Source organism: Pseudorca crassidens, chromosome 18 (genome assembly GCF_039906515.1).
Source record: "Pseudorca crassidens isolate mPseCra1 chromosome 18, mPseCra1.hap1, whole genome shotgun sequence".
Classification (NCBI taxonomy): domain Eukaryota; kingdom Metazoa; phylum Chordata; class Mammalia; order Artiodactyla; family Delphinidae; genus Pseudorca; species Pseudorca crassidens.
Genome location: NC_090313.1, coordinates 58,198,550 through 58,224,935, shown reverse-complemented (window position 1 = coordinate 58,224,935; position 26,386 = coordinate 58,198,550). Strand labels below are relative to the sequence as shown.

The window sequence follows — 26,386 nt, the reverse complement described above, 5'->3', positions numbered from 1 at the left end:
TAAGGTTGAACAAAGACATTTATTTGTAAAAGCAATTCCCAATGGAGCAGAGATCGTATCCATAGAAAGTAAAGCGGTGATCATTCAGAAGCCCGCATGCAGACATCAGCGAAACCCAGGGCAAAAGCAGACAGACAGCTCTGCTGCAGACACCCGGAGAGCTACCAATCCTGCCAACTGCAAAGCAAAATGTCCTTTCCGCTTGAGAACACGGATGTACCGAGATGTCCTGTGAGAAAGGAATTTGGTCTGACATCCACGATGAAGCGATCAGGGAACAGTTGAGGGAGCCTTTTTTTTCTCTTCTGGGTGGCTTGTAAGCTTCCCACAGATACCCGGCTAAGAGCTGAAGCGGTCCTCCACCCTCCAGCGGCAGGGGGCCGTGTCAAAGCCCAGCCCGCTCACATGCCCATCCTTATGCTCTGAATGATCTGGAAGATAGCTGAAGGAGGAAAACAAAACAGACGGCTCAGACACCAGACAGCGCACAGCTGGAAACCCAGCCCCACTGCGAGCCCTGCTTCTGCTGACCCCGGGCCCTGGACCTGTTAGCACACAGCTGATTAGATATTTCCTAACAAGGACTTAAGTTAACAAGAGGTCAGTGAACTTCTTTAAAAAGGCAGCCTTGCTCTGTCTGCTGATGGATGCCTCGGGGATTTATGGATAACTTCTGCTAATTCCACCAGGAGTGAAGGCCAGAAATCCCTCAGGCACTGAGAGGTTTGGCCCTCTTCCCCAGAACGTTCTGATGCTGCCGGGCAGCGGCGGACAGCGCTTTCGTGCACGCAGGGCACTCATTTAACAGGTCAGCCGACGCTGCCTCTTCAAAATGGCTGTGACCTGGAAAAGAAGCTGCCCTTGAACTGGAAGGAAGGCCAGGTGCTGGGAGCAGACACGTGGAGCTGGGCCCCCGGCTGCTGACAACCTTTGATACAAGTGCATCTTCAGGCGGCCTGGAACTTTCTGAAATTCGACTTGAAATGCACCGAGAGCAGCACTGATTTATTCAGGGCACCGTCTTCACTAAGTGGACCGAACTCCTTCATGAAGGGGTGGGTAGCCTGAACGTCCACAGACAATTCCTGGGACTCCCTCCCCTTATTCTGGTAAGAGCTGGTTGGATAGCACCCAGCCTGGTTTTGTTTATAGGGTTTAAATATGTTCCAGGAGAGGAAGGTCCAACTTCTTTTTCACATCCTCTCCAGATGGGACATATACAATATCGGTCAATCGTGATGGAGACAATCATGATAATAATAGCAATGAACACATATAGAATGATTTTTTTTTTTTGAGGGGCAGCTGGGTACCATGTAATCAAGTGCGAAAACAGAACAAGCACAGAACATTCAGGGGGCTTACCCCTTCTCTCCTTCATAAAGTCATCCTGGAATATACCCAGGAATGCTGCTTCCTAAGTAACCATAGTGAAGTACGCTACCCAGAACCCTCGAGAAACAAAGTGTTTGATATTTTATCAACTAACGTTAGTGAGCACGTACTACGTGTCAGGCATTGTGCTTTGGGGATCCAGAGATAATTCAGACCGAGGGCCCCGGGGACTCTTTCTTGGACAGTTAGATGTGAAGGGTAGATAATGCACTAATGTAGTTGGTTTTTCATAAACTAAAAAAATCACTGTGGGCATCATCACGACTTTCCTAAATTGGATATACACCCAACATGATTTAATATATTAAGGTTTCATGAATGTTCAGTGTGACCATAATAAAAAGTGATAACTGCTAAGACTCTGCTGTAATAGGGTTATAGAGGATGCACAGTGTTTGATGTGATCCCAAAATAGCTCCGGTTGGCTGTACTTCTTGGGCTCTCATTTCTGCTTCTTAGCAGTTATTTGGTCTCAATGACTCTTAGCTCTGGTCACATCTCTGGTGCTACTACACCAGTCTGCAGTGGGCCCTCTTCTATTATTATGCTACTGTAGACTAAGCCCAAAACAAAGACTGTTAGAACCATGTATAAAATTAAGAGTCAACCAGTTGTGTGCGAAGGTCGGAAAGAGTCTTCTCTAGATAAAGGAGTTAATTCAACAAGTTGTGATATTTAACTCCGGTTGTGCTCAGAGGTTTTCTTGTCTTATTCTCATCTGGGGGGTGGCTCTTAACGGGAGAAGTTGCTAGATGGATGAGAAAGTACCTTACCCAAAGGTATACGCTTGCCGGAACACGGATGTTTCCACCCTCCTCTACCAAAGCTAACAAGGAATAAAAATTAAATAAATATTCCTGTGTTCCGGCTCCACAGGAGTGCTGGAAGACAGCTGTATATTCAAGCACATTAGGAAAAAAATATTTACATCTACCGTGCCTCAGGCTTTGTTCTTCGGATCAGGAAAACATCCCTAATTTGGACAAACAGGCTTACTTTAGAGGGGAATGTTAGGGTCAGAGGGAACTGGGTTTGAATCCCATCTCTTCACTGAATAGCTGTGTGACTGCATGAATAATTCAACCTCTTCAATTCTGTCTCCTCCGCTGTGAAGTGAGGACCACGCTGCTTGCAGTGCTAATACAGGGATTAAATGATCTGACATACATGAGGCCCCTCCCACGTCAAGGTTTCGGTGCGTGGGAGTCATTGCTATTATTACTGTTCCTATTACTACAAGGATGGCTGCTGCCTCCCTGTATGAGCATGAATACCAGAGCTCAGGCGCTACCTGCCACCCTCTAGAGGTGTGAATTTTCGGAATTCACTAAAGAGTTCTGAGCCCTGATTTCTCTATTTATAAAACTGTAGATAATAGGTAAAATATCTGCCCATAATAGATGCTCCAAAATGTTATTTCTCTGAGATTTATTCGTAGACAAGGAATCATTATCAGCAGGATATAGGTTAATGGGTACGAAACAGGCTGTCCCTTAGTCCATCAGACCCTATTAAGTTAATTCATGACTTCAAAAGTGCTGGGTAACGATAAAACCACTCAATTCTTTTTAAGGAACTGCTGCAAATTTCTCTTAAGAATCTTAGACAAAGTTTGCTGGCCTCAGAGTAGCAACACATATTAAAACAACGTACCTATTTCTGAGTCTGCTTTAAAAACTAATGAAAGATCATTCCTGACCCTAATTGAATCCATGAATTAACAGGTAAAAATCTGATGGTCTTTAACATGTGTACAGGCGACCCTTTAAAATTGAACCCTCTTGGAGAAATTACTTTGAATAAAGTCTATTTTAAGTTCACCATTTGCCTCCACCTCTAAGATAATGGAGAGATGGTTGTGTTTTATGATTCCTTTTTCAATGCCTTTAAGAATTGTATCCCTGTCTTTAAGAAGGCTTATGTCAATGTCAGTGTCTTTAAGAAGCCTTCACCATCCTATACCAATTATATTAACTGTACTTCTATGTGCCCGCCAGTAATGACCAGCCCTACAACCCTGGCCTCCCCGATGCTGACTTTCTGAGGCGGCGAACGGGAAGGCAGCCAAGAGTGGGTTCAAAGTGGGAAAGGAAGCAGGGAGTCTGGACCCTGACAAGTTAATAACTTAACAGAGGGTGAACAAAGCAGAGAAAACAGCCGAGCGGGCTGCAGGAAAGGGGCTGTGGGCAGGCGAGTCAGCAGGGAGGACGGATGCCAAGAAAGGGAAGGAGGGCAGGCATTCAAGGTCAGGGGATCTGGCCTTGGGCAGGTCAGGGGTTCAGGAAAATCCAGGCTAGAGTGGGAACTACAGAATCTGGGAGCTTCCGCACTCTCCCACCTGTACAGGATCCTGGTCCTTGGTAACCTGAGACGATCACATCTCTTTTTTATTCAGCCATTCCCTTTCAATGAAATTCTTAGGGTTTAACATGCAAGAAGCACTTGCAACTCAAAAATCAACCAGAACAACCCTCCTGACTCCATGTCTCCCATCCACAGGTGTCCTCTTCCTCTTTATAGCCATTTCCAAAAACGCTGTCTACGTCCTCACTTTCTCCATTCCCTTACCTTTGGGTTCCACCTCATTCCACTGCAATTCCACTGCATTCTAGCTTCTCTCTTCACTCCAGCGAAATAGCTCTTGCTAAAGATACAAATGACCTTCCATGTCACTTAATCCAACTAGCGTCCTGAAGGACGCTGCCTCTTGTCATGAACCCCTACTTACCCTCGCTGAGCGCTCCCTCCTGGAAACTCTCTTCCCTTGGCCTCTGGGACACACCACTCTCCTAGTTTCTAGTTTTCCGTCTTCTCTTTGGTTCTTTACACTAAACGTGGTTTATGGGGTCATCCTAACTGCTCCTGACCAGTAAACAAGAATGTTGAAGTTCTGCAGTGAGCATGGCTGGCTTTCTTCTCTTCATTACATTCCTTCTCCCAGGCGATCTCATCCCGGCCCACAATTTCAGTTGCCACTTAGCTTTTGATGACTCACCAACGTGTGTTGCCAGCCCCGACCTCTCCTCGGAGCTCCAGACCTACACCTTCCACCACCTAATTGATACCTACACACAAGTGGCTCAAAGGCACGTCAAATGCAACAGGACCTTCTCATGATCTCTTCCCGTTGCCAAGCTTGGCATCGTCCTCCTCCATCTTGCACGTACACCAAAAATGCCAGAGTCATCCTTGATACCTCTGATGGATGACCAAGACCTGTGGGCGTTACCTAATAATCTCGTGATTGTACGTCTTTCGCTCCATCCTTCCCGAAACCACCCTAGTCCAAGTTACCGTCATCTTTCCCCTGGTTCCTGCGGTGACCTCCACTGGTCTACTCTTGCTACGCCTTCAATCCTTTCTCCATACTGTAGCTAGAATTATTCTTTAAATAAAAACAAGTGAGATAGTGCCCTCCTTGAGTTTCTAACACACCAGAAGCATTCTATTGCCCAATCCTTGGTGAAACCTCCATGACCTGCATCTCCAGGCCCCTGGCAACCTGTCCAGATTCACCTTCTCCACTCTCCTCCTCTCTTACGGTAAGCCCTCCTGTTTTTAAAAGCTCCCTGATCTTACTACTGGGCTTTTTATACATGCCATTCTTTCTTTCTGAAATACTTTCCCCACCCTACCCTATTGCCTAGTTTTACTTCAAAATTCAGAAGTTATTTCTTCAGAGAAGCCGTCTTTGACCATCTGAAGCAGGAGTTCTCAAACTTATGTCTCACAATCCCCTGAAAATGTTTGAAAACAGGCACTGGGCCCCATCCCTAGAGTTTCTAATCCAGTGGGTCTGGGGTGGGAACTGAGAATGTATATTTCTAACAAGTTCATAGTTGATGCTGAGGCTGCTGGTCCAGGGACCACACTTTGAGAACCACTTCCCTAGAGCACACCAGCCCTTTGCATTACAGGCACACCTCGTTTTATTGTGCTTTGCCGATATTGCATTTTGTGTTTTTTTTTTACAAATTGAAGGTTTGTGGCAACCCTGTGTGTAACAAGTCTACGGGCAACACTTTTTCCACCAGCATTTGCTCACTTCATGCCTCTGTGTCACATTCTGCTAATTCTCACAATATTTCAAACGTTTTCATTATTTTTATATTTGTTACAGCGATCTGGGATCAGTGATCTTTGATGTTACTGTTACAAAAAGATTAGGACTCACTGAAAGGCTCAGATGATGGTTAGCGTTTTTCAGCAATAAAGTATTTTTAAATTAAGGTATGTATACCTTTTTTTAGACATAATCGCATGCTTAATAGACTACAGTATAATGTAAACAGAACTTTTATGTGCACTGGGAAACCGAAAACTCACGTGACTTGTTTTATCGCGATATTAGCTTCATTGCAGTGGTCTGGACCCGAACCCGCAATGTTTCCAAGGTTGGCCTGTCTATGCTTTCGCAGCCCTATGTTCCTCTCCTTCAAACATTTTCATGCCTGAAATTTTACATGTTGCAGCATAATTATTTGTTTGACTCATCTTTCTTCCCCACGAGACCACAAGCTCCAGGAGAGCAGGGATGATTTTGCCCCCAGCTCTACCCCTGGGCCTAAGCTCAGCACTGGGCACATAGTAGGTCCTCAGTAAAAATTTACTGAAGGACTGAACGGTGAAAAATTGCAAACAGCGTGGAGGAAGATACATTTTAAAAACCTCAACTGATTACTCTTCAGACCTAAAGAATCAGCATCAAATGGCGACCTTGAGATTCAATTGCTCCAAGAGCTCAGTTCTTGAGGGGAAGTCCAGTCACAAGTCGAGAACATAAACCCCTTAAGGCCGGGAGCTGGGCCAGCCCAATCCACGCTTCCCTGGGGACTGCCCCACCCCAGCTAACTGAGAGTGCCCAAAGGACACAGAGATGACACAAGTGGATCCCCTAGGAGACTGTCAGAAAGCTGGAACCCTGCCAGACAATGGGGCCTTCCGAAAACCACCTTTATTGAAAGTAAATGGTGGACGATAAGCGAGATCAAGGGAGTTGCTGAGAAGAGAGATCAAGACAGGCCAGAGGAACATCCTTTAGGAGGATAAGCCTACTCTAGGATTCACGCAACTTTGATTATTTTTCATTTAAAAAATTTAAAAAATGAAAGCATTGGTAAGAAAAGTCTGGGCCTTGAGAAAAAAGAGCAGAGATGTTAGGAGACAAGACATCGCCAAGGTGGGTCATTAAGCTCCCTGAAAGAATTAGCACAAAGATAGTCAAAGGCAAGATGTCACTCCCCCATGGCTTCTCCAGAGATGGAGAAGAGGGTAAAGAGAGGGAAGCCAGGGATAGGGGAGGGCAGCAGGGCGCTGTGGAAAGAGAGATCGTATTAGCAAAGAATGGGATGCTCTCTCCACATTAAGATGGCAGACAGCAGAGCACTCTTCCGAGAAGGAAACCATACACAGACCCAAAGGGCCCCAGGGGCGCAGGGCCCCAGGGCAGAGGGAAGCACATGACAAGCGAGGCTGCAGGTCACCTTGAGGGAGCCAATGGCTGATGAGACATCTTCTCCAGACCGTGCATCTCAGATCCTGAGGCAGGAGTTCCAGAGCAGACGCATGTCCTCAAGCTTTCCTTTGTGGTGGAAGGGAAAGGTTCCTCCAGGGCTGCTGAGTTCCTCAAACTTGCATCTTGGGGCTGTGACTCCCTCTGGGTGTCACAATTTCAAGATAGTTCAGGCAGTCTCCAGGAAAGGCCAGTGCTTATGCGGTCGACCTGCAAACACGGTGAATTCAAATTTGTCCTGGAGCAGGTGTCCAGAACAGAGCAAGGTGATGGAGCACCCCGGTGGCCCAGTCAAGACGCAGCCCGTGGTTCGGTCAGGGCTTTGTCCACCTGGGAGCAGACCGAGAAAGGCCGTCCATCTGGAATCTCTGGACAATGCACATTTTCTGGCAGGGAAAGTAGGAGATGTTTTAACGTGAGTTCTTTTCAATACACAGTCATATGCTAGAGGCCTGAAGTTGGTGGAAATCTGCTCCATGGTATTTTGGGGGAAATGGTAAGAGAGAAGGATAATAGGATAACAGAAGGCAGATGGGTTTGGAGTTTAGGTTTGGGTATTAGCTCTCTTTTTAGCTACGGGATGCTGGTTGATTTCCTCTTTGAACCTCTGTTTTGTGATTTGGAAAAATGAGTACCATAGCTTCTTTGTAGGGACTGTGTGATGAGAAAAGAAAATGTAAGTGTAGGACCTGGCATTAGAATAAGTACTCAAGAAACGGTAGCCAAAATAGTTGTATGAATAGATTCTGCTCGCCCCCATTGGCTAGTTTTTAAAGAGTTCTTTCTAGAAGGAGAGAAGAGGCTCCAGCTCTAGCTGTCCCTGCAGAGGTGACACCACTGACCTCTGGCCGGCAAACCCTGCCCTCTCCCTGTCCAGGTGGGAGCAGGGGTTCCTGCAGCTTCCCCAGTATCTCAGAGCTCTGCTCCCCCAAGTTTTCTCCCCGTCACAAAGGACAAAATGTTAGCTTTCTTTCCTTGCAAGCATTCAGAATCTTGGTCGGCACCTCGCCAGGGGGGTTGAGAGGCAAGGAGACAGTGCAACTAAGGGCCGTCAACATAATGACAATAACGACAAACATTTGTAAAACTAGTACCAGGACTCCACTAAACGTGTGGCATGCGTTGTCTCATTTCATCCTCAGGATTGATTTTCATGAGGATCCTAGGAGTTTTCAGGTAGGATCCTATCCCTTTTAAGAATGGACGACACTGAGGCTTGGAGTGGGCGTGTGGGTGAGTAGCTTGGACAAGGCTGCACGGCTAGTAGGTGGCAGAGCCGGGTTTCCAACCCAAGGAGGCTGTCCCTGGAGCTGGTTCACACAGCACTTAGTCCTGTCCCTCCTCCACAGCATCCTTAACAAAACAGCCAGTCCTAGGGAGGGTGGGGCTGTGGGCTCTTCCAGAAACGGAGAGGCCTCCAGTGCAGACATAAAGGGAGACCACTGGACCACCTGAATCAGGAGGCCGGGAGGACAGGAGGCATTCAGGCCCAGCTTAGAACATCTCAGGGAATCACTTTCCTTATCTGTTCTGAATAGGTTGTCCTGAAAAACGGTCCAGCCTGTGACACGTTATCTCTCCCCAGTCCTGCCCCCGCAGGCAGAGTGCCTACCAGATACAGGAGAAGAGTACAGTCTGTTAACTGCCAGACAAAGGGAACGTCCCTGCCCAGAAACAGTGCAGCTACTCACAACTGATGGTGCCAAATGAACCTAGTAGGCTCTTTGGGAAAGGCCTTAACTCTGGAATCACAGAGGCCAGCGCCGGGCTGGACACAGTTTCCTATTTGATGGGCAAAGAGGGTCCAGATGTGTATTCCCTTCTGGGGATGATAAAAAATCAGTATATCCAGCAACACAGGAGGCACCCCTATACACACACACACACAAACACACATACAAAAATACACACAGACACACACATGCAAACAGAGACACATGAACACACACACAGATACACACAAACATACACATACACAAACACACACAGACATCATACAAAGACACACACAGACACAGACATAAACACAGACACATGACAGATCCTGCTTCAGCCAGAACAGCTTTTCTTTTGTTTCCCTCTAAGATTTGAACAAAGAGGTCTACTACTCTAAAAAAAAAAAAAAAAAGAAAGAAAGAAAAGTCTACTGCTTTGAAGAAAAAAAAAAAGAAAAGGCTAAAATCAAGAGTTTAGCAATTTTGCTCTCAAAATACACTTATTTTTTTCTGATTATACAAGTAATATATGCTTATTGGCAAAATTGGAAACTATAGAAAATTAGGAAGGAAATAAGTCACTGGTTAATCCTTTTCCCCTAGAGGTTTCCCTTTGATGGGGGATATAAGCTCATCAGTTTCAAGAAAAGCCAGACTTCAAGAATGACTAAAATTCACATAATCTCTAATTAGGAAGTGAGTATCAGGTTCGGCCAGAGAGAGAGAAATGCAATTGAAATGAGGGACGGATGAGGGAGAAGTAGTCTGAGGGAGGGAGTTTGGGTGTGGCTGGTGTGTAAGCGTTTCCCTCTGAGAATCACAGCATCATGGGGATTAAATGGTGGTTCCATTGACCCCGGTTGGAACCTCAGTGAGGGGCGAGGACAGAGAAGACGGCTCTCAGCTTGCTGCCTCCTGTCCACACTCAGGGACACACCTGGGCTCAGGAGAGGTGAATGATGCAACAGGATCGCAAGACACATGTAAGCGCTAACATACTGTCTGGTCAACTGCATGTGAAGGGAAAGACCTACTGTCACTGAGTCCAGGTGAAACTTCTAGTCCAAGAGGAAAGCCAAAAATGCTGAAGACAGTTGTCCTGTGAACACTGTGGCACTGACACTATAAGATGGGTAGGCCAGCGTTGGGACCCTGCTGTCACTGCCGTGTTCGGGTCAGACATTACTGATGTACAGCGGCATACTCATCACAGAGCTCTGGGGAGGCCTCCGAACCCTTCTCCACAAGGCTCCTGAAAGAGATGAGGACAAAAGGGAGAGGGAAACCCAGGGCCGAGGGCTGTGGGCACAACCAGCAGGACGGGCTTCATCCACGGTCCGGGGAAGCACACGCAGACAGCAAGTGTCTCGCGCAGATAGCAGTTGGCGTACCTGTGCGACGGCATCTCTGCCGCCTCAGACGGACATTCCGGGTCACGCTTGTCTCTGAGTCTCAAGATAAAAACAAGTACTCTTCAGAAGCTATCAAACAGTTCTCTAAAGAGGCAGGCTTTGAAACCGGGGACTGAGAGTCAGGACGAGCTGCTTATCTGGAAAGAGGCCCCACCGCCTGCAGAAGTGGAAGATAATATTTTTATAAAAACGGCCAAGTCTCTAAGAGGCGGGTGTTTAAACCCTTGGGGCTTCAGTGTGAATCTGGGGTCCTAGGAGATCAAATAAAGACAAATGCAACCAGTTAAAAAAGGCCCAAGCAAAAGTCCTGGGTCAGGATCTGAACAAGAAAAGTTTCTGGCCTGTTTGCAATAATCATGAGGGGACCCAGAAGAGGTATCTGACTAAGAAACAGGTTTTAGATTTCTGATGAAATGTATATAATGCTAACAACAATAAGGCTTGTTTCCAAATTAAACCAGACGAAGCAAGATATGGCCCTGAGATGTCCTATCTGGACAATTCCATGTCTCAAAAGCTTTTGCATCTCACAAAGAAAACTTTTTTTTTTTTTAAATAGCAAAACGGTGGTGTATTTGGGTTGCTTTAAGCGAATAAAACTTAGTTTATTTCTCATATTCAACTTAAAGTACAAACCCCTATTCATTGATTTTAGTGTACCTCTGGGCGCTTCCTTTTTCCTGCCTGGGTCGGTCTGAAAGATTCTGATGATTTATCATGGGAACATGGTCTCACCCACTGGGAGTGTTATCACTGAAATTGCTCACACTTCTCCTGGGAGTGAAGAGGCGGGGTCTACAGCTCTCTGGAAGGTCAAGACCAACGTGAGTGGCTGAGCCTGCCAGGTGAAGGCGTGGCCTGGGAGGATGGAAGGCAATGGGAGCTTAAAGCGTCCATGACACACCAGTCCCATTCATGGTGCCACTACTTTACGTGAGGGCGATGGGGACAGAGATGGTGGTGACTGAAGCTGCAGGTTTCAAGCGTGCTGTGGGCCAGCACTTACGTCCCTGGAACTATCCAGTATCAGGACAACCTCTGGAGGGGCTCCCCCTATCCCCGTTGGATGGATAAGGAAATCAATACAGAGAGAGTAATGAACTTGTCCAAGGTTATTCAGCAGAAACCTAGTGAATCCAGGCTTTGAACCCACATCTGGCGGAGCCCCAAACTATCCTCCCCTCTGAAGCCTCTTATCCATTTTCTGCCAGTTGGTCAGTTTTCAAAGAAGCGTCTTGCCTAAGAGACCTTTTGCAATCCTGGAAAGTGGGAATTTCCTTCCTCTGAAGGGGGGTGTATTTAGTATTTAGATAATGTCCTCTGACTGGTTACAACCATGGACTTGGGCTGGACTGGGATCTCGGGGGGTCTCCCTGGTGAGGGGTGGGCATTCCCTGGACATGTGTTTTTGTGCCAGGGGGCTCTGGGTGCCTGTGTGCTGGGCTCTCACTGCTGCCCTGGTTCCTCTTCCTTCCTTTTCGTTATCTGGCTCTTATCAGCACCACCACTGCTGGCACAAAAGGCATGTGTGGAGAACAAGGAAGGCCGAGGAAAGAAGCCGAGAAGGAAGGGGTCAAGAGTCTGCTGTGACACATCACTCCCCATAATAATGGGGTCCCGTAACCTCTTGGAGGTTTGTTAACTTGTTTTGCCACGTAAAATGGAGTAAGGGTGACCCATAAGTGAAACTATACTTAAAGGTCAACATTTTTACCATTCTGCATTTTTTCCCCAAAGATACTAGGAAAACAGATAAAACCTGCATTCCTTGTGACTTGCCTCACCTGAAAATTTATTTACCCTAGGTACACTGACAGTATTTCTATAATTTTTATTTTTTAAAATTAATTAATTAATTAATTCTTGGCTGCATCGGGTCTCCGTTGCTGCGCGCAGGCTTTCTCTAGTTGCGGCGAGCGGGGGCTACTCTTCGTTGCGGTGCACGGGCTTCTCATTGAGGTGGTGGCTTCTCTTGTTGGGGAGCACGGGCTCTAGGCGTGCGGGCTTTAGCAGTTGCAGCACGTGGGCTCAGTAGTTGTGGCTCGCGGGCTCTAGAGCGCAGGCTCAGTAGTTGTGGCGCACGGGCTTAGTTGCTCCGCGGCATGTGGGATCTTCCTGGACCAGGGCTTGAACCCGTGTCCCCTGCATTGGCAGGCGGATTCTTAACCACTGCACCACCAGGGGAGCCCTCTATAATTTTTTAAACTGAAGTGTAGTTGATTTACAATGTTTCAGGTGTGTACAGCAAAATGATTCAGTATATATATACATATATATATATATATTCTTTTTCAGATTCTCTTCCTTTATAGGTTATTAGAAGATACTGAATATAGTTCCCTGTGCTATACAGTAGGTCCTCGTTGTTTATCCTTCTTATACACAGTAGTGTGTATCTGTTAATCCCCAACTCCTAATTTATGCCTTCCCCCTCTCCCCACTCCGCTTTGGTAACCATAAGTTTGTTTTCTATGTGACACTATTTCTAAAAAAGAACACTTTGCCCAGCCCACCGTCGATTAGAAAAGTGGGTTTAATAGAGTGAGGTCACGAAAGCAAGAGAATCAGATCAGTGATCAACATCTTCACTACTATTAGAAGATTTCATATTTTTCCTGTCTGTATAAAGATCTACAAAGTATGAAGAACTAAGCACATGAACTCAGAGAGGGCGAATGACCTCAGAGGGATCCCAGGGACTTGGTGAAATGGAACTTAAGCCTGGCACACGGGTATATCCTGTTCAAAGGAAAGGGACTCGCTGGACAGGGACAGGAAGGGGTATGTCTGCAGAGGTATGGAAATCCCACCACAAACTCCAGTGCATTTTGTGCGAGCGTGACAGGCAAGGGCAGGGGTGAAGGTGCTGTTGTGCACACTGCAGATGATGGCAGGACGCTAGATGGGGCGGGTCTCTCCTACTTTGTGCTACAAAAGTGGAACAGAAGCGAGAGAGAGCAGTGGTAAAGGGGTCAATCATCCAGGCACCGAGAGGCTCATTACGTAAAGCAGAGGAACTGATAAAGGGAAGAGTTAGATTTGAGGAAATCGCATTTTTTTTAAACATCTTTATTGGAGTATAAATGCTTTACAGTGGTGTGTTAGTTTCTGCTGTATAACAAAGTGAATCAGCTATACATATACATATATCCCCATATCTCCTCCCTCTTGCGTCTCCCTCCCACCCTCCCTATCCCACCCCTCTAGGTGGTCATAATCGCATTCTTTTAAACGAAGAGAAGAGATAGGCAGATAGCTGAATCACTTAGCTGTACAGCAGAAATTAACACAACACCGTAAATCAACTATACTTCAATAAAATAAATTAAATAAAAAAGATAGGTAGGAGCCTATGGTCTGCGACTCTGAAAAGGGAGGAACTCAGGAGGGAGAGTAGGAGCTGCAGGAAGAACTGAATCTTGACTAATCCCAGAGACGTGGCAACGGGTATGAATCTAAAGGAGCTATTGTGTTTTTCGTGACGTGTTTGGTTTAGAAAAGGACACGGACAAAGATAGAAGGAAGGGCACAGTACCAAGGACGAACTGAGAAGAGTGACACATTTCTGTGAGAACAGAGCTTGGCCTGAGCTGAAGCTTGCAAAAAAAATGCTAAAGTTGGCAAAAAAAAAAGGAAAGGAAAGAAAATAAGAAAAAAAGGGAGCTGGTGGTGGATTATTTTTAGATATGATTTTAAAAAGGAGGAGGTCCATTTCTTGGGGATCATGGTGGCATGTTAACAGAGGATAAAGTTAAGAGGACCCAACTCCCCGTTTGATGTCTAGCCTTTCCATAGAAGCTAGTGGTCTTAACTAGATTTAAAGCAGCATCCTTAGAAGAGCACCAGACATGCAGGCAGGGGACGTAGTATGCCAGTAAGGGGTGTGTCCTTTTGGTCACTTTAAGTCCAAATCTCCAGGCCCTGCAGGCTCCCATCTCACGCCCCTGGACAAACCAACAGAGAGGATAGCAGAGACAATGTACTCGATCCCTGAAAAAACTAATGGAGACTGGGAAGATTCCAAAAGATGGTTGTCAGCAAATGTCCCAATTTACCCAAACGGGGGGAAAGATACAGTTCCTACTATGTGAACCAATAAGCCTGGCAAAATTTTAATTAAGATGTAATTTAGGGAAGGTTTTTAATCCCTTTGGAAAGGATGGATATTGAGAACTAGCACAGGTTGGAGAAAAACAAGCCAGACTAAATGACTTATTGGCTTTTCCCCCTCTCCTATATGCTACCTAAGGGCACAGACCGGAGAGGGCCCCAGTTACTGTGTCTCTTGAAGCCCAAAAAGAAAAAAAACAAAAAAACCCCACCAGCTCTGTATCTATTTAGTTCCTGACAACAAGGGCTACGTGATGACCGAGGCTCACAGATCCCTGTGACTGGGCTTTGGCCAGTCTTGAGCCTGTCCTACTATCTCAGGCCTCTGTGCCTTTGTCATGCTGTGTTCCCTCATGTGGAATAACCTTCCCTTTGTCTGGCTGTTTGTCCTTCAAAACTCAGCTCAAATGGCGCCTTCTCTGGGAAACTTTCTCTTCTGCTCAGTATGAGTTAGAAGGCCCTGATATAGTCTGACTGTGTTTTCTGAGCTCCACATGTTGGAATCCTAATGCCCAATGCGATGGTGGTAGAAAGGCGGGGCCTTTGGGAGGTGATTAGGTCCTGAGGGTGGAGGCCTCATGAGTTGGATTACTGCTCTTATAAGAGAGACCCTACTGAGCTCCCTAGCCCCTTCTACCACGTGTGGATGCCACGTGAGGATACAAGGAGAAGTCTGTGATTGGGAAAGGGGCCCCCAACCGACCACACTGGTACCCCAATGTGACTTCCAGGCTCCAGAACTGTGAGCAATAAATTTCTGCTGTTTCAAGCCACCCAGTCTATGGTAGTTTGTTATAGCAGCCCGAACGCACTAAGACGGTCCCTTGTCCACGCTTGCCAAACCCTCCGGGTGCTCTGCCGTCAGAGTGTTCTTTTCCTGGGAGCAACGACATGTTCCTTATCTCTCTCCCCAGTGCCAGCTGCCCACTGAAGGAGTTTGTATCTCCAAAGCCCGCACAGCGCCATGCACACCAGCGACCCTCAAGACACGAGGGCTGCTTGCAGGAGTTTTGCTGAGAGGTTCAAAGTCAACCTGAAGGGAGTTGTCTCTAATTGTTTTCTGTGGGCTTCTCCAAATCTAGACTTTTATCAGTGCCTTGGACGAGTAATATACTTTCAAGAAACCATAAAGCTGGGAGAGAGAGATAATTAGATGAAAGGCTCAAGGTTCAAGATCTAACAATCTACAGTTTGGCCATAAAGCCTGAAAACGTAGATAACTTTTTTTTTTTAACATCTTTATTGGAGAAAATTGAATTACAGTGTTGTGTTAGTTTCTGCTGTATAACAAAGTGAATCAGCTATATGCATACGTATATCCCTGTATATCCCCATATCCCTTCCCTCTTGCGTCTCCCTCCCACCCTCCTTATCCCACCCTTCTAGATGATTGCAAAGTACGGAGCTGATCTCCCTGTGCTATGCGGCTGCTTCCCACTAGCTATCTATTTTACATTTGGTAGTGTATATATGTCCATGCCACTCTCTCACTTTGTCCCAGCTTACCCTTGCCCCTCCCTGTGTCCTCAAGTCCATTCTCTAAGTCTGTGTCTTTATTCCTGTCCTGCCCCTAGGTTCTTCAGAACCCTTTTTTTTTTTTTTTTTTAGATTCCATATATATGTGTTAAGATACAGTATTTGTTTTTCTCTTTCTGACTTACTTCACTGTGTATGACAGTCTCTAGGTCCATCCACCTCACTACAAATGACTCAATTTCATTTCTTTTTTTTTTTTTTTGCGTTACGCGGGCCTCTCACTGCTGTGGCCTCTCCCGTTGTGGAGCACAGGCTCCGGACACACAGGCCCAGCGGCCATGGCTCACAGGCCGAGCCACTCCGCGGCATGTGGGATCTTCCCAGACCGGGGCACGAACCCATGTCCCCTGCATCGGCAGGCGGACTCTCAACCACTGCGCCACCAGGGAAGCCCCATTGCAATTTTTCACAGTGCTCTGAACTATGCACTGCTAATGCAGGGCAATACACTGACTGCATCATGTAACATCACTAACCATACTGTACATTATTATGCAGTATCAGTAAGCCATTTATTATTCATGTTCTTCTACGTTTCCATACTTTATGGCTACTCTGTAGAAAAACAGCTTAACAACCAACAATGAAATTAAAATAGAAATGTTCATGGAGCTTTATATTAGGTCTAAAAAAAAGTCTATTTAATATCTACAGCATGGGGAATATTTGGTTTTATCCATCCATCCATCCATCCATCTAGCCAATGAGATTAACCACTCCTTATGTGCTAAAAACTGTGCTAGTATCTAAAAATTTAGTGGAAGTTAAATACTGTCTTCCCTAAGCTTATATCCTAGTAGAGAGAAATGGATAATAAGTAAGCAAATTAAATAATTTCAAATGTCGATGAGGGCCATGAATAAAATAAAACAATGTGTGATGCAGATAGGGGACAACTTTAGATGGGAGGGTACGGACATGCATCTCTGAAGCTTGCAGGAAGTTGACATGAAGAAGAGCTTGGTGGGGCCTGGCTGGCCATTAGCTCTCTGTAAGTCTAGGAGGTGCTGTGATTATTAAAAATAAACTGTAAGACAAAGGATTAATCTCCAAAATATACAAGCAGCTCATGCAGCTCAGTATCAAAACAACAACCCAATCCAAAAATGGGCAGAAGACCTAAACAGACATTTCTCCAAAGAAGATATACAGATGGCCAACAAACACATGAAAGAATGCTCAACATCACTAATCATTAGAGAAATGCAAATCAAAACTGCAATGAGGTATCACCTCACACCAGTCAGAATGACCATCATCAAAAAATCTATAAGCAATAAATGCTGGAGAGGGTGTGGAGAAAAGGGAACCCTCTTGCACTGTTGGTGGGAATGTAAATTGATACAGTCACTATGGAGAACAGTATGGAGGTTCCTTAAAAAACTAAAAATAGAACTACCATACGACCCAGCAATCCCACTACTGGGCATACACCCTGAGAAAACCATAATTCAAAAAGAGTCATGTACCAAAATGTTCACTGCAGCTGTATTTACAATAGCCAGGACATGGAAGCAACCTAAATGTCCATAGACAGATGAATGGTTAAAGAAGATGTGGCACATATACAGAATATATTACTCAGCCATAAAAAGAAATGAAATTGAGTTATTTGTAGTGAAGTGGGTGGACCTAGAGTCTGTCATACAGAGTGAAGTAAGTCAGAAAGAGAAAAACAAATACCGTATGCTAACACATATATATGGAATCCAAAAAAAAAACTGGTTCTGAAGAACCTAGGGGCAGGATAGGAATAAAGACAGACGTAGAGAATGGACCTGAGGACATGGGGAGGGGGAAGGGTAAGCTGGGACAAAATGAGAGAGTGGCATGGGTTTATATATACTACCAAATGTAAAATAGATAGCTAGTGGGAAGCAGCCGCACAGAACAGGGAGATCAGCTCGGTGCTTTGTGACCACCTAGAGGGGTGGGATAGGGAGGGTGGGAGGGAGATGCAAGAGGGAGGGGATATGGGGATATATGTATACATATAGCTGATTCACATTGTTATACGGCAGAAACTAACATAGATTGTAAAGCAATTATACTCCAATAAAGATGTTAAATAAATAAATAAATAAACTGTTTGGGGCATATTAATAAAAGCAGGGTTATGAGACAAAAAGCAGGGACAGACCTACTATCTCTGTAGCAGTTGCACCATTTCTAGACCAACTTCTGCAGTTGCAAATGCAATACTTTAAGAGAGTCGTGGCATGTACAGAAGGGTCTAGAAACTACATCTTATGAGGACAAGGTTGAGAGAACTAGGGAAGTTGAGTTTGTAGAAGGAGTCACTAGGCAGTCATCTTGAAAATATCCGAAGAGTCAAGACGTTCAGAAGCAGAAGAGTCTAAGCTGTGTGATTTTCGGCGTCCACACCTGAACTACCGAGAAGACAGCACAGTGTGGTTCAAAGGAGGGGAGATGTTTCCAATAGAATCAGAGCTGCACAGAAATGGGATAGGCTTTTTTTTTATTTTTTCGGTACGCGGGCCTCTCACTGTTGTGGCCTCTCCCGTTGCGGAGCACAGGCTCCGGACGCGCAGGCTCAGCGGCCATGGCTCACGGGCCTAGCCTCTCTGCGGCATGTGGGATCTTCCTGGACCGGGGCACGAACCCGTGTCCCCTGCATCGGCAGGCGGACTCTCAACCACTGCGCCACCAGGGAAGCCCTGGGATAGGCTTTTTGAAGGAGTGAGCGCTCCTGAAGTATTCCAGCAGTGGCTGGGTAAACTCTATTAAAGATGAGGGATCTCTGTATTGGACAAAAGACTCCCTTTGAGGACACATCTTTAGGGATGGTGTACACTTTCGTTTCTTGGAGTGGAAGATCTTCTCTCATCTTGGAATCAACTTTAAAAAATTGAGCCTTGGGGCTTCCCTGGTGGCACAGTGGTTGAGAGTCCACCTGCCGATGCAGGGGACACGGGTTCGTGCCCCGGTCCGGGAAGATCCCACATGCCACGGAGCGGCTGGGCCCGTGAGCCATGGCCGCTGAGCCTGTGCGTCCGCAGCCTGTGCTCCACAATGGGAGAGGCCACAACAGTGAGAGACCCACGTACCGCAAAAAACAAAAAACTGAGCCTAACACAAAGGCTTGTTTGGCAATAGTGCCAAGACCATCGGATCCCTCCTTCCTCCTACGAGCTTTCATTTCCTCGGAAGAGTGGTCTCCTAAAGGTCAGAGGCACCTTTAGTCATGGGCGTCTCTTGCCATTGGGGAGGAATGACGTCTTCCTGGGAGTTTTAGATCTTTGCAGGAAGATGTGTACTCCTCACCTTCCCTGCCCTCAGCAACAGTGAGGAGATGGAGGATGGGAACATCTAAAGACCTACCTTGTTGATAGAAGTGACCTCCACTCACCAGTACTTCAGAGACCCAACCCATGGGGACCAGGAATTAAGTCAAGGCTCCCAATTACAGAAGTCGACTAGAAACAACTGCATGATCCTTCTGGTCAAGTCTGCACTGTGTGTGTGTGTGCGTGCGTGTGTGTGTGTGTGTGTGTGTGTGTGTGTGTGTGTGTGTGTGTGAGTAAAGCTCTCTTAACTTGCCACCTTCCAGCATCAGGTGACTGCACCTTGAGGCTTAGGTCAACGGCTCTGTTTCACCCAGCACCTCCGCAGAGCTTCCCTTAAGGCATAAGGCCTCTCCTTCTCTCTGGAATGTGGATTATCTCAGGCAGACAGGTGCTCCGCTTTCTGTTCCAAATGCCCTTTTTAGGTTAGGTCTTCAGAGAAAGCTTTAACTGAACTCTGAAGTGTAGCCAGCCAATTTAATTGCTCACTGTAATCATTTTATGAGTATGATTTGATAGCACATCAGTTCTGTCTCTACTCTGTTTGCTGGGATGGCAATGAAATCAAAACCTATTAAGATGAAGGCTTCGGGCAGCAATTAACTTGAATCCCAGACCAATATAGTTTTTGTCTATTTACCTTGAGAATAAAACATGTGTTTTTATAGGACAAAGGAGACCATGGGATATAAGGGCAGCGAGAAACCCATACCTGAGCCGCAGACAACAAAAACAAACAGTGCCAACAGCCATGGTCCCACAGGATATTTCTCTTCTTGCGGCCTCTGAAAGGGAATGGGAGAAAGTAAGATTAGCTTCATTCATTCAAGAAGCATTTACTGAGTATGGCTAGTCACTAGACACCTCTGTGAATGAGACAGACCCGGTCTCAATGCCAGCGGGCAGATCTAGACGAACAAAATCAATTTTAAGGGATCAAGATGGGTTTGGAAAAATTCATCAATAACCTTACTTACACCCCTGTAATTCAATGAACTGGGTGGTTCTTAAATATTCTGGGGACCGATGAGGTATAAATACACAAACCAATACAGTGATTTGGGAAGCCAAAAATGATATTACTAATCATTGCTTCTGTCGGCTGAAAGCACACTTCATGCCAGGCGCTCTAGAAAGCAGCCAGCAACCGCGATCTCTAGCACTCACAACTCCACGCAAGGCCAGTATTATCATCTCCATCAAGGGGCCTCCACCTGAGGCTCAAGGTTTGCTAACTGGGACAACAGCTGGCATTCACGTTTAGGTCTCCCTCTTTACGGAGCCAGGGGATTTTCCTCCAACAGATTCATCTTGAATTCCTGCATCCGTGGCTTCCAAGCAGGGTTACAGAGCACAGCCATTTTCTCAAAACTTTCTAAGTGCTAAAAACCCGGAAGCCCCTGCAGTGGAAACCCTGGGAACAGTAGACGCACCACAGCAGCTGTGTATGGAGATGAGGGGAGCGGCGTTTTGTAATAAACCTCCTAATTCTTAGTGACGCTTATGCTTGGGAGAAATCTCAGCATCCGCGGGAAGCATAAGGGGACTGTGGTTCCCACACGGACCAGCCCTGCGTACCGCCTGCTCTTCTCAAGCCAAAAGCACAGACGTCAGAGGAAGGTCCCTCTGCACCTCCTCTGGGTCTGTGTGCAGGTAAGGCTTGGTTCTTACAAGCAAATCAATCAATGGAAAACCATTATTTTCTGAGAAAGGCATCTGAAAATGTGGGGAATTTCTCAAGTGAAAAGGGAGAAGGTAGAGTGAAGAAAAATGAAGAACTCACTAAATATTCCCTCACTGACATGAGCCCAAAATAGGCTGTGGCCAACATAGGTTAAAGAACTTATTTCATCATAGACAAGGCAACAGTTCTTCAGTTCTCAGCTTACCTGTTCCGTTCTCAGAGAACCTTCTCTCTTCTACCTCAGTGGAGTTCACTTGGCACTTAAATCACCAAGTACTTTTTTTAGATAGCATTTATCACAGTTTGTATCTTGATGTTTATTCCTGTGATACCGTGTTTGATGTCTGTCTTTCCACAGACTGTAAGCCCTACAATGGCAGGCACTGTGTCTCTTTCATATATCAACGTACAGCAACGTCTGGCCCAGAACTTAAACACAATAGATGCTTAATAAATGTTCTTCGAAGAATGAATAAGCATACAAGCCCCACTAAATACCATGTCTTAGGTCTGCTACAGTAAAGAAAGGGTCTAGGAAGGATATTGGCTCTTTTAAAACTCCCCAATTGGTGACAGGGTTATTCCAGCATTTCTCTAACTAGAGAAGTATGGATTAGTGGCAGGTAGCATCTAAGGATTAAGACCACTCACTTCTCCGACCTTGACCACTTGTATCTACCAACACTCTTGTACGGTGGCAAATCTCGCTGCAAGGGAATAGATGGTTTCTTTTGACTAGAAGAAAGACAAACTCAGTCTTAAATAATTGCATAGGATAACCTTAATCAGCATTTGTACTGTGTCATTCTTTGGCACTTATGACCAGGTCAAGATCAGAGCAAGTAAATAATAAAGGTATTAAATAAAGTTACCTGAACAGAGTGTGACATTCACCCCTCTGCCCCTTCGCCAACTTCCTAATCACTTGTGAGGGTTGACCAGAAACAAATTCTGTTGCGGTCATCCCACTGATGCTAAGCGAAAAAATTCATCTAGTTCTATCTCCAGCAGAGTCAATAAGTGAATCCAGGAGCCTGTAGGTGGAGTTTTGGTCTCATGCAGATACCAAACGGAGTCATTTAGTTTTTCCTTTGCAGAAAAACCCAAATTATCAGGATACAGAGCTTGCATCCCGATAACACAAAATCCTTTTTGATGACATTCCACAGTGAATCAATATTATTTGTGGACGTTCAGAGCTCAAGAACTCGTTGGCTGGTCATGATACCAATATATCGTTTTTGGAGAGCTTTGAGTTACTGTTTTGGGGAAGCAGTGCCCGGCACAGATCTGCTGGAACAATTCACCTAGGCCTGAATCTATTGCTGGGAAAGGTAAGAAAAGCAGTAGAATCCTGCAAATGACATGGTTCGTTTCCCAGAGGAATTTGTCACTCCCTGGGCTCCAAAATGCAGAGGGTGGCTTTCCCTGTGATAAGATACCAGCAGGGTAACTCGGAACTCTGACATTTAAATTGCCCTTTCATTCTGAAGATTTTACTACTGTATAATCATGCAATGATTATTCCATTTCTGTTATCTGGGAGAACAGTACTGATTCACTCCACAGCTGTAAGCTGATAATGAAATACCCAAGCATCTATATACAATTAAAGGAGTTTATTTCTGAACAATTCGTCTGAATTTTCTGTTAGAATCTGTTCATGTGTCTGCATTTATTGAATTTCATTCTGAACAAGTTACCCCTTACAAGTTACTTCCTTCAAAGTATAATCATGTTTGATCTCTAATTAGGAAAATGAGATTTAAGATTTAAAGTGTTTCTTTTTGAAAGAGAATTTCATTTTTCTTTTTGGAGACTGATCCATTTACAATAAAGTTAACCAAAAAGCCTTTCTAACCAAGGGAAAATAAACATACATTGTGGCTTGGTTTGGAAACCTTTCATTACAAAGTTAGTAGGACCATTTAGAAACACTCATAGGCGCCAGGCACGTCTGAAGGGTCCACTCCATGGTATATCAGAACCTATTAAAAATCCATTCAGACCATACATTAAACATAATTTGAAAATATCCCTGAAAGTTAAGTTGAACTGCAGTCAAGTTGACTACATTTCCTAGATATTTAAACAGCTTTTCCTCCAATTTTTCCATTTTCTTTTCTTAGTTTGGAGCCAATCATTTTTGTTTCAGGTACCAAACATTTTCTAGTGGTCTTGAGAAGCTAGAAGTGGCAGACACTGACTTTATCAAGCCTAATGGGTAAAACAGCTCTGCAAAGCGGGTTCTGTTTTGTCGTTACTCCTGCAGTCAGATCAGTTGTCAACTGAGGAGAATTAAGTGACCTCTGTTTTTTCAGTTCACTAAAAGGAACCACACAACTAGAAATTTTCAGTAAATCAGCTAGTCTGTATGATATCCTGGGAAGAAGTGATCTCCTAGGGATATAATCCCCGAATACTTTAACATCCATTAAAAATTGTTTTTCAATGTCAATTTGGACAGCAAGTTTTTTTTTTTTTTCTGAGTAAAAATAGGGAAAACAGAGCTCTACGTGAAAAATAGTTCCAATTCAATGGCATATTGGCGTTTTGCTGCCCAAGAACAACTAAATGATCTAACTCCCAAATGAGAGAACTTCCAGCACAACTTAAGCTTGTAGCTGCCTGTAAAGACCTAAATTTGATGCTGTTTCTCTTCCATAGAACTGCTTGGTTCTGCAAGAATTCTGCAGTAGAGATTGCAGATCCAGCTTTGTGCTCAGTTAAGCAAACCAGCTTCATGCCCTTGGCTAAAGGCAACTGCCTCATCAAGTCTGCAAGCTCTTCCAGCCAAACCTCAAGTTTCAGCTGAACTTCCACTGAAGTGCCTGGGATAATAGATTCCATGCGCCTTTGCTCATACACTTGGAGACCAGCACGACTCAACAACTCATCGGAGGGCTGCCTCTGAATGTCCAGGACCACGGGCCTGGCAATGTCTGTTGAAGATCATTTGCTTTCCTAAAAACAAACAAACACCACACACACACACACACACCACACACACACACACCCCCGTACTTAAGGCACAGATTTTGCGTAAGCATTGCTATAAAGCTTTCGTCTGCGGTTTGGAGGTGCAGAATGCCTGGCAGTAAGCTAGTCTCTAAAGTTCTGGGACACACTATCAGGGTGAGCCGGAGCTGACGAGGTGAACGGGGGGAATGCTGCTTTTAAACTTTCGCCGAGTGGTGCGGGGCCTCACTGGAGGAGAGGCCAAAGAGGAGGATGGAGGGAAATACGGGCTGAATAGCATTCCTAATCCCCAGTTTATACACGGAGACCACTACAAAGGGGCAGGAAAGAAAACCTTATCTTGGTGTGTTTGTTGGGGATGGAGGGCAGGGGATGAAGCCTAGGAGGGAGACGTGGCAAAGGGCCTCCCTTTACTCATTCATTCATTCATTCATTCATTCAACAAAACCGAGCTAGCACCAACTAGGTTCCAGGCCCCGGCGTCAAGCAGTTGGTTTAACTGTTCCCTGAAGGATGTGACTTTCGTCTTTCCCGGAGACAAAGGCCCAGTTCTCTTCTGGGGAGGGCCTTCTGCGCCTCCGCGGTAGCCCCAGCAGACGCTCCCAGAGGGGCCACGGCCAACCAGGGCCCTCTCCGCTCAAGGGAGCACAAGTCCGCGCCGCGGGGAGCCCGGCCCTCAGCGCCCACCGTGCGGGACCCCGCGGGAGGGGCAGCCCGGGGCGCTGAGGAGGGGGAGGCTGGCCCCGCGCCCGCCCAGCCCGGGCCCGGCCCCACGCCGCCCGGTCAGCGCCGCCCCCGCCTTACCAGCGTTTTGGCTACATTCCCTCTCTGGGTGATGTTTTTGCTGTGCTTCTCGTTAGCCATCCGGATGCGCTGTTTGGCCACCATGGCTCGGGCGCTAGGAAATGCTCTCGACTCCCACCTGCAAGGATCCCCCCCCACGTGAGCCCCCGACAGGGCCAAGCGCGTCCCGCCGGCCCCGGGCGCTGCAGGTGGCAACGCGCGGCCCCCGAGCCCCGCGCACCCCGCTCCCCAGCCCCCAACGAGCCGGCTCCAGAAAGAGGCCAGAGCCCGGACGGAAGTAATCTTTCATCTCAGGAAACCCTCTCCTACTTCCTCGCCATCCTTCCGGTCCCCCCAGCTACCTAACCAGCGCGGCCCCGAGGCGGGCGCTGCGGCGCGTCCTCTCCGCACCTGGTGGCCGGAGCGCAGCGCGCCGAGCGGCTCGGGGCCCGGGGCCCCAGGGGTGTCAGGATCCAGCGGTCGAACGCGGCGGGGCCGAAGGTTCCGGCGGCCGCGGGCTTTGTGCGCTCATAGCGGCCGGGGGCTCCTCGGGCCGGGACCCACTGGGTCCCGGGGAAGAGAATGGGGCGGCCGTGCTCCGAGCAGGGTCGCGATGTTTTCCCCGCACCGCTGCCCCCTGGCCGAGGGCTGGGCTGGAGGTGGCGGCCCGGGGTCCTCAAAAGACAAGTTGAACAAGGACAGGGCTGGGCCCGCGCTGTTGGGGGACAGTCCGAAGGAGCCTCCCCTTAAGGGGTCTGGGGAAGGGCCTGCGCGAGGGAAGACCACTGCAGGAGCTTTCTCAAGTGCTGCGAAAAGGGCCGGATCTCCCCGGGGATGGGGATAAAGGGGGTGTGGGGATGGAGTTGGGACAGGCCTTCCTGCCTGGGTGATTGCGTGGGTTACACGGAAGACGGGCCGGTGCCACATCTGAGTGAAAAGTGGAGGAAGACCTTAGGCCTGCCGCCCAGGCGGGATTTGGTGATTGCCGACTGGAGGTGGGTCACTTTGACCCCCTGGCGCAGCTTGGATCTCCTCCAGCCACCCTTGTCCCTGGGAGTCTGAACTGGGAGTTTCCCTGCGGTACCGGGATAAAAATGGACGTTTTCCTGACTCACAAACATTGGTACCAGGCCCTACCCATTGTCTAGTGTCGGGGAGGGGGCGGGGTGAAGGGGGAAAGTGGTTCAGTCCCTCACTTTTCCGTGCTGAAGGGATTGGAGTTAGCTCTTAGAAGACCAGAAGAGTTGAGAAGAAGAGGGGAGAATATAGCCTGGAAGATCTGGGGCTTTGGGAAGTGGTGGGAAGAAGAGCTGTGAGTTAGACCAGCTTTAGCTAATGCACCCCAATCCTTCCCCTTTGGGCATCCGTGGCTACGTTTCTACCAGGTTTTATGGAGTGAGATTCCCCTGTGGCAGTGGGAGGGTGAGGGAGAGCTCCTTCTTTCTTTGGGGGGCCCTTTACTAAGCTCATCCTCATGCCCCTCCCCATTCCTTGTCATGCAAACTACAATATGGACTGTTTCGGGGCTGCTTTTGGTGACACAGAAGCTACTTAGCATCATTAGTAAAGTCTGGTCATTCTTTTTCTCTTCTAAAGATCAGTCATTTCCAAACTAGTTTCCATTGGCTACACCATTACCGCCAGCACCACCCCGTAATTACAGGACCACAAACCAAGCAGGCCCAGCTAGTGTGGTGCTTTTATAACACTTGAATTCTTGGTGGGGAAGGGAGAGAGGGCCATCCCTCCCTCAGTTACGCTTGCTGAATCTGGCTGTGGTGTGAGGCCCAGGGCGTGCCTCTCCATGACTCAGCTTCCTAAGAGCTCATCCAGATTTCTGGAGAAGTGGCAGAAGGTAGGAACCCGCCTGAGCTGAGCACAGACCTGGCTCTGAGGAACATTAAGGAAAAGATACAGACAGAGATGGTTTTCCATTTGGGCCTGCAAGCAGAGAA

General features: G+C 46.8%; 1 protein-coding gene across 3 annotated transcripts; it reads right to left on the bottom strand.

Moving 5' to 3' along the window:
• On the bottom strand, window positions 1-25,191 carry SERP2 (stress associated endoplasmic reticulum protein family member 2). Of its 3 annotated transcripts, none has more exons than XM_067713023.1 (4): window positions 24,794-24,829; window positions 24,453-24,570; window positions 19,698-19,770; window positions 9,587-9,874 (listed from the first exon to the last, which is right to left on the bottom strand). In XM_067713023.1, the coding sequence occupies exons 2-4, from the start codon at window positions 24,534-24,536 to the stop codon at window positions 9,798-9,800; spliced, it is 234 nt and encodes a 77-aa protein (XP_067569124.1). In that variant the 5' UTR covers window positions 24,537-24,570; window positions 24,794-24,829; the 3' UTR covers window positions 9,587-9,797. The 3 variants fall into 3 exon arrangements, with proteins under 3 accessions (XP_067569125.1, XP_067569124.1, XP_067569123.1); XM_067713022.1 differs by lacking the exon at window positions 24,794-24,829 and adding an exon at window positions 24,843-25,191 and having other exon boundaries at window positions 9,588-9,874; XM_067713024.1 differs by lacking the exons at window positions 9,587-9,874; window positions 24,794-24,829 and adding an exon at window positions 1-442 and having other exon boundaries at window positions 24,453-24,671.
• Window positions 25,192-26,386: the final 1,195 nt, after the last annotated feature.